The following is an 11987-nucleotide window of genomic DNA, read 5'->3' as shown; positions in this document are numbered from 1 at the left end:
CAAGACAAATACCAGAGGCTTATCTTGGAGAAGTTATTTCTTCAACAACAGCAGCAGCAAAATGCTCCTCTCTCTGGAATTTCAAGCATTGAGGATGATCCTAGAAGAGGGATTGACTCAAGCAATGGCCTTTCATCTTCTGATTGTGAAGAAAGCATAGTGTCCTCTCCAGTTATGGAGCATTTGACTCAACCCCAAATGCAAATGCAAATGCAAATGCAAACTCAGCCTCCACCACCACAACCACCATTAGTACCATCTTCTGTGAGTGATTCAATGATTGAGTTGACACCAGATAGGCCATTACCTGAAAAGGGGAAGCTTTTGCAGGCAGTCATGAAAGCTGGCCCTCTTCTTCAGACCCTTCTCCTTGCTGGACCACTTCCTCAGTGGAGACACCCTCCACCACCACTTGAGTCCTTTGAGATACCCCCTGTCACTATTCCTTCTGTGGTGGTACCACAACCACCACAGCTTCTCCACCAAGACTCCTTCATCAATGGAAGCTGCAATAACACTGCCACCAACAACTGTGGAAGGGTTAGTAGGAAAAGGGCTTTCTGTGAGAGCACTGATTCTCCTTCAGAGACCAAGTACCAAAGGATTGTACTCCACTGACTCTGTCACTCTGTCACTACTACTTCTACTGCTACTACTACTACTAAGTAGTACTAAGTCAAATTCGCTCATTTTAGTTAAAATTTATATATTTACAATCTTATAGGTTTAAAAAGATTAGGAATAGCAAGGTGGTATTGCAACTGATCTAGCATATGTACAGTGTTTGCTCTAGAGCGGTGAGTTTATCCGGATTTTAACTATGTTGGAGAAGATTAAAAAGAAGCAAAGGTCATGTTTTTGGCTTTTGGTGATACTGGGGTGGATGAAGGAACTTATCCTTGGCATTTTCACCCTTCTCTTCACATTGTTCTTTTGTTACCGTGTGAAGAAGTGAAAAGGGTCTTCGAAATTGTAATGTAATGTAACTAAGATACTGTAGCTCAGTTCAGCAAGTGGTGTGTGTGTGTGTGTGTGTGTGTGAGTGTGTGTGTGTTTATTTTGTGTGTGAGAGAATGAGATTGATCTGTGTATAAGATCACATCAACAATTAAGAGGGATGAGTGATTGGGTGTGGAGTCGTTGGGGTTGGGAGATTGGTGTGGCCAACAACCAAAGGGAAGGCCTTTGAGCTCTACTTGTCGGGTTAGAGGGACCCACAAATCAGAATCAGGATCTATTACCGGTGTGATGTATGATTATATTGATCTTTTTTGTTTAGGCAACTTAATGATTCTTCAAGTCTCTAATCTTCTTTTGAAGGATTATTTATCTATCTATCTTTACGCCTCTTTTGTGTAATCCTAATACTAATTGTCTTACTAAAGCCTCTTTTTTATGTATCTGAACCCACTTGACCTGTTTATCATTACAATTAAGAGCGAGCCAATGTTTATCTTCTTTTTTGAAGAGGGACAAGAACACATAACTTTGACAAACATAATCTATCATGTTCGGTGGAAGCATGGTAAAGAAAGGAAAAATAATACCCTATACCAACAAGCAACAAATTAAGCATGCTATATTAAGGTATTAAAAAAAAGGGTTATCTTTGGTCTTGTGCAACAAGGTACCAACTACCAAGTATGTTAGCAAAGTGTCAATTTTGCAGTTATCAACATCTATTACAAGGATGTAAGCCATGTTCTCTATAAATGTGGCCATGTTACTCTGCCATCTCCATAAATCACATGGATAGTGTTCTCTAGAGGAGACAGGTAGAGATACAAAGAACGAATGCATAGCTTGGTTCTTAAGTAATGTATGTATTGCACGTAATTTCCAACTGTTAATACTATGTATTAGCGTTATTACCTTGTAGATAATGATCATGTATGAGAAGCAAATTGATTTCCTAGTGGAAAAAAGAAGAAAAAAATATAACACTATGTCTATGTGTTACTTTCATTACGTCAATGAATATATCCTGTTAAGAACGGCAATGAAAGAAGTCCCAGAAAACACGCTAAGACACAATCACAATCCTCATTTCTCAACAGTTAACAATGGCTGCGCAAATGGCGCCACTCGTGCCTTACAGGACATTAGAAGAAAAAACAACCTATTAGTCAAGACGAGGCCTGATAAGAACAAAATCAATGCAACACATGTTAACATCACAAAGAAGATTGTACACATAGGACACAAAGCCCAAGCCCATGGATTCAATGATGGGCTTAAGTTCAAGGAACAGAATAATTATCACCACCGAAAAATTATGGAGAAGTTTCAAAGTTGGTGACTGCGTTCAATGTGTAAAAGGTTTAGGACGTCTTATTCAAAGAAAAGGCCATATAGGCTTTTGGAGATGAAGGAAGACTTGCTTGACCACAGCCCCATTTGTTCAAAATAAAAAAATTAGGCAGAACTCTACTAAGTGTCACTAGAAGGCAATCATTGAACCAAGTCCTCCTTTCCAATCTTTACAGAGTTTTTCAGGTTTCAACAAGACTTGGCAACATTCTATGGTTGGAATATTATTTTATCTTATCTTCTGAGTCAGGTCCATTGGGGGCATTAAGGTACATAGATATCTGATACAGTGACACCTAGAAGAGTTAGAAAGAATGCAAGTACATTGTACTATTCAAAAACAAACGATACCAAGACATGTGCATGTGGCAGAATTAGCTCTAAAAATTGAAGATGCCAAGACCATGTGCAAATTACTAAGCAGCCTTAACTTGTCAAAGGGGAAACAAAATTTCTATACAAGTTAACACTACTAGCCGCTACATGAACAGGGAAGGGAAACTTCCCAAGATTATCCCAATAACAATGTAATTTGACGCAAATGCCAATTCCACATTGCAAGCTAAATTTTCAATTTATGAAAAATGAGCAACTGTGATCTCTACATATGCTTATATGTAAAGAATTTGCCTCTGCACATTAGACTAACATTGGATGATCAGCAAAAATGCTGAGATTCTATTGGTACAACAGCGTATGACAGCAGCCCTCACTTATCTTCATCTTCATCTGCATCTACATCTACATCTTCATCTTCATCTTCATCTGCGACTTCGTCTTCGTCTTTGTCTTCACTGCCAATCTGTTTTTTTGGTGACTCACTGCCAATCTGTTTTTTTGGTGACTCACTACCATCCTGTTTGTTTTTTTCTTTTTCTTTTTCTTTAGTTTGAGCGGCTTTTTGAGCATTATACATCTCAGCAACCTGTAAAAAGGGATTAAAGCATGTCAACAGAATCAAATGTTTCCATTTCCCAGTTACTATTATTATAGTCAGACAATGAACATGAGAAATGCTCAAAACCTTGCGCACATAAGTCTTAAGTTGACTAAACAAGCTCAATCACAAAGCATTGTTCCCAACAGGGCAACAGATTATGAAAACTAATTAACCACAGTAATTATCTAATTAATTAATTTTGTCATTGACCTAATGCACCCAACTTAGATGCTACAAGTTTATGTAAGAACTCGTGAAGATTATACTTCACCTGCTCAGATGATGAGGCCTGCTCGGGTGTTTTGTCAGGTCGAACTCGAACTAGCCGTGGGAATCTAAGAGATATGCCCTTTAGGGGGGAAAAATACATAGAGGAACACCATTAAAGCCTGTCAATGAAAGTTAAATGCAGCAAGTGCTAAAAATAGTGATAAAAAATGAAGGATGAAATTCTGTGTCTCTGACGTTCGAGTTAAGTTCTAATTTTGTTTCTAACATTGAAATGTCAATTTTTTTTCCCGAGCGTCTTTTTGTCATATCTAAGTCTTCTAGTTAAAACTAAAATTTTTTCTTTAAAAAATGTCCCTTTTCCTCCATCATTATCATCTTCTAGGCAGTGACCAACAATTGTAATTGTGGTGGCTGTAGCGGTGGTTGTAGTGATTTGGTAGTAAAAATGATAGAAGAATAAGAAAAAAAATATGATAATAATAGAGGGAAAAGGATATTTTCGGAAGAAGTTTTAATTTTGACTATTAGACAAAGTAGAACAAAATAAGATGTTTCGGAAAAAATAAGACATTTCAAAGATATGAAATTAAGATTTAACCCAAATGTTAGAGACTAAGACAGTATTTTACCGTAACATGAATAACCAAAACGAGAAACCAAAAATTGTAGTTTCTATAATCAACTCATTGTATCTACTTTCTAGTACCTTATCTGAATCTACTATGCCCACTGCAGCTCGGTAAACTGGGCTAATGGTCAAATCTGCAGCTTTCACCTCCCACACCTGAATAAATTGCGATATAACACTATACTTAAGGAAATATAGTTTAAGTGCTACTTATCAATGGCATATAGTACACTAATAGAAAATGACCTCATATCTTCCATTTAAGCAATAGAAAGAAGTGTGCAGTATTCCAATAATCAAGAGGCAAATGACAACTCATTGACAGAACTAGAGAACAAGAACAAAATTACCAAGGGCATACAACACTCTTACCTCACTAGCTTCAAACCAGACATCAGGCTTCATTTTATCTCCACATTGATAGTATCGCTGAAAATCACTAGTAATATTAGGCAGGATTCAAACCAGGTTCAAAGAGGAACAAGAAATGGAGGTACCTTTGGCCCAGGAATCACTTGAGAACCAAGACTTTTAGAACGCTGTTCGAGCACGTCTTCAGTAAATCCCGTTCCTACTCGGTAAAAATTTCAAAATATAAGACAATTAATTTTAAGAAACAAAGGAACTCAAAAGTTACTTAACAACATCCGATCACTCACCAATCTTACAAATACTTTGAAATTCTTCGTTATTGTAGTCATAGCAAGCAAGAAGAAAAGCACCATAGACTCCTACAAGACATCATTCAGCTTTCATTTCAAACCACTTTGAGCTCAGTCTGTAATATTGCATTATGTAGAAAATCCCTATGGCATACATGATATTGACAAGACAATATTGGAGGTAGCTGTTCTGCAATTAATAATAAAAGTAACAAATACAATACAGGCATCAGCATATCATGAAGAGTATACTTTATGATCACCTGTACGTTTCCCACGTCCGTAGAATGCACCTATAGGTACCAAATCTAGTGAGTCCCCTATGCTGCACATTAGAGAGAATGAATAAACAGAAATCCAGTAAGATCTAAGAGAATTAAGAAGTTAAATATTACACCCTTACTTATCCAGATAATCTTTCTTCAGTTTTAGCCAATTGTGTGACCGATTGGAAGGTTCATATGTAGAATCTTCACTTAAAGTTTTAATGATTAATCCCTCACAGCTGCAATTCAAGGGACAAGCCAAATGACAAAATTAAACATAAAATTGGGTGATGGAAAAACAGAAGTGACGAAATTTCTAGACAATTAAAATTAAATAGAATCAATAGGAGACCTTGACGCAACAGCTTTGTCGAGAAATTTCTGAATTTCCTCAATGTCATTTGATGTTATTGCCGTTGCATACTGAAAAACTCCAGTTTCTTCTTCAAAAGAGGCATAAAGATGCTGCAATGAGAAAACAGGCACTTGTCAACATATTGTTCTTTACTTCTTGTTTATACAAAAAGCCTATTAAAAATGAGGCATAACAGTTCACAGCATCTACATGAGATTCAACAACTAATGTTTGCATTCCACTTCATTGTGTGAGTACTTACTAAAAGGGCATAAGCTTTTGGTATTGGTCAATGCCAAATCTTTCAACTAAAGTACACCTGCCGAAGTACTACATTTTTCAATTCAACACAACTCTGCATTGCCTGAATGATATTCTGGCTCAAAGCCATCCAGCCCCATGAGAATATATTTACAGACCTCAGTTTGACAGTACTTGTGGAATCAAATCCTTATCACTAAGTTACAACCTCTTAGCAATGCATTAGCCTAGCACAAGAACTGCATAGTATTTTTAGTTATATCCATGTAAAGGTGTGCCAAGACAAGACACTAACTCAACCTACACTTTACAATGAATGTACTACTTATTGATGCCTTAAAGTTTTGTCTTAAACACCGGAATAACATCTTAGGGTTTGACCTTCAGCTAACCTTATAATAATATTTAAAATACAAGATAAAGGAGACAATAAAATGAAACCATCGGCAGAGCAGAGATAAAAGCTGTACCTCTCTACGGATTTTCAGGTTATCCTGAAGAAGTACTCGGCCATTAAGATACAGTATATCAAAAGCAAATATGCAGACGTCAACCTTTATATTATCCACAGATACATTTTTACGAGGCCGAGTAGTAAGATCCTGTCAAGATATTAGGTCATAAACATAAGTCCAATCTCAACTGCTTACATAAAATAAAAGTAATTGCATCATCTAGACAGGCAAGACAGCATAGAGACGACTATTAGCATAAAAGAATGTCTTACCCACACAAAAGAACCAGTATGAAGTGTACCTGGAAGGAACGGATGGTCTGTTTCTCACGATCATATCCAACAATTTCACAATCAAGAACAAATGATGATACAGTTGATTTCTTTAACCTGTTCATTGATCGCAAATATCAAAATCAATTAAGTTGAAGAAATTTTAGAAGCAGTTGGTGTAATGATTTCAATGTAATCATAACAAAGAGTGTTGATAATAGAAGTATTGATGATGACCCAAAAAAATGTTACTAGTCCTCAATTATAATATTTCCAACTCAGTTTTCTTCACCTTGAAATTGCAGCAACAACATCAGGAAACTTCCCAGTATTCCGCTCAGCATTTCTACTATAAATCTCAACTGAACCATTTTCCATGTAATGTATCTGTCTCAATAAAGTTAATGTCATTGCACATATATAAATAGATAATACTGTGCAGTGTATTTCCAATAGAAAATTTGAACATGAAAGTGTCACCTGGGCACGCTCTCCATCATACTTGTATTCACAAGTAAACTCCACATCTTGCAATGAATTTAGAATATCAGAGATACCCTTCGTTGGTTTTGACAGCATAGGTCCAACTGGAATACCAGGAGTAAAATTACATGTTGATGGAAGTTTCCATACACCATGCGTAAGAAGTGCAGATACTATTTCGTCGTAGACAGGAAGAACAGAGTAGACTTGTTTAACAATTTTTACAGCCTGATGAAAAAAAGAAACCAGAAATAAACAAAAAGGAAATAAAGAAAGAATCACTTCACTAGAGTGGTAGAGCCTATAACTTAATACATAAGAACCACGAAAATGTTGTATCATCATATAGTGCTGAAATGCTAATGCAACCCACAATAGACATTGTCAGCACTCCAGCCTCACAAGAATGAGCTTTGTATACTGATTAACTCCTTGCACTTTGTAACACCCAAACCAAAAACAAACAAAAAACAGACAAACTCTTTGCATCATATTTCCTAAATCTCAACAACCACAATGAGATTAACTTACCTCTTCCAAAGGAGACTTAATGCCATCAGGTGGTTTAGAATGTTCTTCACTCTGTACTGCTGCTTGGCCTAATGCAGCTAAGAGAGTTTGCTCAGCCACACCAATCCGCAATTTTCCCTAGAAAACAAACGCACAATGTGATTAATATTTAATATGGAGAAGTAAGCCTTCTGTATTTTTTCAATAAAGCAAAGCTTCAACCTGTAGAAGACAGATAAGATATTGAGGTTCGCAGTCAGTTGCAGCAACAAGAAGTGCCTTTATATGATTCTTTTTCTTCTTTTGACTGTCTCTTCCAGATTCCTGTACACATTAGAAGTAAGGACAAATTCAGGGAATCCTACCAACATTCAGCTCTCAACCAAATAAATAATAATGAAAAGATCTTCCAAATCCCCAGATACTTGTCTTTCCTTCTCTTACAAGATACGAAATATGCCTATTAAGTATTAATATCCAACATAATCAACTATTAGAGAAGAATTGACTTAAAGACCAAAATACATACAAATCTTTAATTAGTCATGATAGAAAACAAGCCTCTTCCAACCATGATTCAGTATCAACAAATGAGTTGAGATACGGACAATATTCAGGAACTGGAACCATACTAATAAGTCAAGTTCCAATATTTTAAATATAAGAATAGGATCAGATAAGGATTTTTGTTGTTTCTCAGGTGTTCGAAAGAAAATTAAACCTCTAGAAAAACACTAAACACTAACATGTCCCTACATCTAATAACAAAGCACGAGCTTGAGAAAGAGGGAATGTGTTGAAAACCTTGGCAGTGCTTAATTGCATAACATACAAATATGACAAACTTTCACCTTGGCAATAAGACGGAAGGTGTTGAAAACTTTCCTAATAGTCAGAGCCTCAGGCTTCCGCATCATGGACTGAGATGAACGGCATATCTTGGCAACTCTTCCCAAATCACCCTCGCCCTGCCAACAACAAACAACAAGAAAAAATTAATCCTAAAGCAAAATGGCAAGTCATCAAACAATCCCCATTGGGAAAGAGACACTCAAAGACTACAAAACCCAAAAGAGTCACCTGATACTGCTTCTTGATTTTGGATTCAGTACTTCCAGTTGCCTCAGCAAGTGCCTTAATAATCGAAGTCTCGCCAATTCCCAATTCCAGCCCTTCATGCGCCGGAGCAACCCTACCATGCATTTAAACTAACTTAATTTGCATCCAAAGCACTTTAAAATAAAAAAGAATCTTAAAATGAAAGTTAAATTTCACAACTTCTGAATGAAAATGACGCTCTTGGGATTAAAACACTCACCTCTTCGCGAAGAGATAAATCAGAGGCACAAGATCCTCAGGGGTAGAGTATATCACAGTCTTCATCAAATTGCACACAATATCTGTCATCTTGATTCTGCCAGGTTCCGCAGAAATCATTTCAAGCGCCAAAGCCAGCAACGAGAACGGCACAGGCGTGCCCTTCTCCCAACAAGCCACTGAGCTAGGATCGAATTTCGAAGGCTTCGCCTTCAGCTGCGGAATGCGCTTCTTCAGCTCCTGCAAGGCAGATGAAGAAGACACGTGGCGAGTCTTGGTCGGAGGAGGGCCTTCTTTCTCCGGTTCTTGCTTGGGCGGGTCACTCGTTGGCGTAGGAACGGTTTCGGAGGGTTTGGGGTCGTTAGGGTTTAGCGTGGAGGTTGGAGTGGGGAGAGTGGAGGGTGAAGGTTTTCGTTTCTTGGGAGAAGAAACAGTTGGTTGCTGCGACTGCTCGGATTTCTTCTTCTTGGCAGCGGCGGCGGCGGCAGCGCGAGCACCGGACATGAGAGCGTCGAAGGCGGAGGGTGGTTTGGTCATTGTGCGATGGGGGAAAGGGAGAGAGAGAATGTGAGAGGAAAGAGAAGAAGGAAATGCGAAAAAGGAGAGAACTTTAACGGAAATGGGGCGGCAGAGTGGTGGATTGAAGAAGCATGGCCGGAATGCGAGCATCAACGAGAGAGAGAGAGAGAGAGAAATTTGTGATGATATAAATGGCGGGAATAACACTGCTTCCACTCTTCTTAGAGTTTCACAAATCATACGACCATGAATTATTAATTATTAATTATTATATAATATAGTTTTGCCATTTTAGTTTTCTTTGGGCCTAGAGTCCCGTAACTATTAACTAATCACGAGGCCCAATGATTACAGAATTTTGAAAACACTAGGCCCAATAAAACACTATGTTTGCAACTTTGCATGCAAGGCGGTCTAGCGATAATGATTTTTGCTTTGAAATTTAGTTGAAATCAGTAATAGAGAGGGAAAAAAAAAGGTATAAGAGGCCAGCTACAATATAAGTCAATTCAAGTTAAGTTTTTGTATTTTTTATTTTAAAATTTAAAAAAATTATAATAGTGGATAGTTATTTTTCGATTCTTTTTCTTTTCTTTTTTACAACAGACCTCCTGTTTTCCAATTAGTTGGCTATCATTTTAGTTAATTTTCTAACGACACCGCAGATAAAAACTTTTAATTTGTGTATGTAAGTGTATATAATATGCGTGATTATTGTGATGTTGTAATACCTAAAATTAAAAACTATTTAAGTCGTCATTCTAAAATAATATATATAATTATATATATTTGCTTTCTCTTATTATGTTAATTAAACAAGGCTGCAATAATATTGTGCCATTAGTCACATGACTTGTGTAGTAATCTCGCATTGTTAACTTTGTAATGGTTTACAAGAGTGTGTGTATATATACATAATTACAACCACAAACTTTTCAAGTGGGTGAACTTGAAACTAAAGTTGATGCTGTTAGGTACTAGACAAATGACACAGCAAAATATAGAGATGAAAAATTAGAAATTTGTATAAAATATGGAAACAATTGAATAACTTTCTTTGAGAATTACTACTTTTCTCTCTCACAAGGAGACTACAATAACACTCTCTCTTGACAAAAGGAGAACACACTTCTCTCTCTATATATAGAAGAAAACTACTCAAAGAAATATTATGTTATTCTCTTTGGATGACTTGATTGAAATGAATTAAAGAAAAACTCAATTTATAGGTGAGTCTCTTCAATATGAATCATCCGTCAATTAGAGGTATATAATTCTTCTCTTTTTCAACCACTAAAATTCTAAGGTTATAAATTAAGATTGTTTATTACCTCTCATTTTATTTAGTTATTATTTATTTATATATTTTCTAAAATTAGCTTTACTAATTTTCACAATCTCCCACTTAAAGCTAATTTTGATAAATTTTCAAAATTCATGTTGCTCATGTATTCCATAGGCCGTATGAGGATCTACACCATTCAAACTTTTCTGTGTTGATTGGTTTTGTCATGGCATCTGCTAGGTTATCTTTAGTGTGAATCTTCTGCATATCAACACTTCCTTCTTCTACTACTTCCCGAACAAAGTGATATTGTACTCCAATGTGTTTTGTTCTTGAATGAAAGGCAGGATTCCTTGCAATGTGCAAGGCACTCTGACTGTCACAATACACAGAAATCTTCTGTTGTTTGTGCCCGAGTTCTTCTATCAACCTTTGGATCCAAATAGCTTCCTTGCATGCTTGTGTAGCTGCCATATATTCAGCTTCTGTAGTAGATAAAGCTACAACAGTATGTAATTTAGATAGCCAGCTCACAGCTCCTCCTGCAAGTGTAAACACATAGCCTGTAGTAGATTTTCGTTTATCAAGATCACCTGCAAAGTCTGAGTCGACATATCCATTGACAATGAATTCTGATCCTCCAAACATAATGCAACATTTGAGGTTCCTTTGATGTATCTCAAGATCCTCTTAACAACATTCCAATGCTCTTTACTGAGATCTGCTATAAATCGACTTACCACCGCAACTGCTTGAGCAATATCTGGTCTTGTATAGATTATGGCATACATAAGGCTTCCCACCGCTGATGCATACGGTACTCGAGACATTTCCATCCTCTCTGCTTCACTACTAGGGCACATACTTGAGGATAATTTGAAATTCATAGGAAGTGGGGTTGAAATTGGCTTACATTCTTGCATATTGAAGCGTTGCAAGATCTTCTTCAAATAATTCTTTTGCGATAGCCAAATCTTCCTATCTTTTTTGTCTCGGTGAATTTGCATCCCTAAAATCTTGTTTACTGGTCCCAAGTCTTTCATATCAAACTCCCTAACCAACTGTGCCTTCAATTCTTGGATTTGATCTTTGTTGGGACCTACCACCAACATGTCATCCACATACAACAGTAGAATGATGAAATCATTATCACCAGACCTCTTGTAATAAGTACAATGATCTGAACTAAGTCTGTTGTATCCAAGGCTAATAATGAAAGAATCAAATCTCTTGTACCAACACCTTGGCGCCTGCTTTAGACCGTACAGAGATTTAGTTAACCTGCAAACCAAGTTTTCTTTTCCTTTTTCTTCAAAACCTTCTGGTTGGAGCATATATATCTCTTCTTCAAGTTCTCCATGAAGAAAAGCAGTCTTTACGTCTAATTGCTCTAGATGTAAATCAAATGCAGCACATATAGCCAAAACTACTCTAATAGTAGTTAGTCTCACCACTGGAGAAAATATTTCATTGAAGTCAATACCTTCTTTCTG

At 36.8% G+C, this 11987-nt stretch overlaps 2 protein-coding genes across 2 annotated transcripts in view; one reads left to right on the top strand and one right to left on the bottom strand.

The window, feature by feature from the left end:
- LOC107476468 (uncharacterized) overlaps positions 1-1299 on the top strand; it is a 1849-nt gene extending 550 nt beyond the window's left edge. The window contains 2 exon segments of the mRNA XM_016096286.3: positions 1-2; positions 5-1299. The exon segment at positions 1-2 is cut by the window's left edge and continues 110 nt beyond it. Of these exon segments, the coding sequence (XP_015951772.2) occupies positions 1-2; positions 5-618 (616 nt within the window). The 3' untranslated portion in view covers positions 619-1299.
- A 1377-nt stretch (positions 1300-2676) lies between these two features.
- On the bottom strand, positions 2677-9415 carry LOC107476467 (DNA ligase 1). Its single transcript, XM_016096282.3, has 18 exons — positions 8692-9415; positions 8454-8565; positions 8225-8341; positions 7596-7697; positions 7395-7511; positions 6861-7091; positions 6673-6767; positions 6410-6497; positions 6124-6255; positions 5390-5502; positions 5175-5276; positions 5035-5096; positions 4769-4840; positions 4607-4680; positions 4482-4538; positions 4188-4265; positions 3522-3599; positions 2677-3235 (listed from the first exon to the last, which is right to left on the bottom strand). The coding sequence occupies exons 1-18, from the start codon at positions 9357-9359 to the stop codon at positions 3020-3022; spliced, it is 2514 nt and encodes an 837-aa protein (XP_015951768.1). The 5' UTR covers positions 9360-9415; the 3' UTR covers positions 2677-3019.
- Between the last annotated feature and the right edge of the window lie 2572 nt (positions 9416-11987).

This window comes from Arachis duranensis, chromosome 3, assembly GCF_000817695.3.
Source record: "Arachis duranensis cultivar V14167 chromosome 3, aradu.V14167.gnm2.J7QH, whole genome shotgun sequence".
Classification (NCBI taxonomy): domain Eukaryota; kingdom Viridiplantae; phylum Streptophyta; class Magnoliopsida; order Fabales; family Fabaceae; genus Arachis; species Arachis duranensis.
The sequence above is the reverse complement of the archived record's forward strand: the minus strand, read 5'-3'. Positions and strand labels throughout refer to the sequence as shown.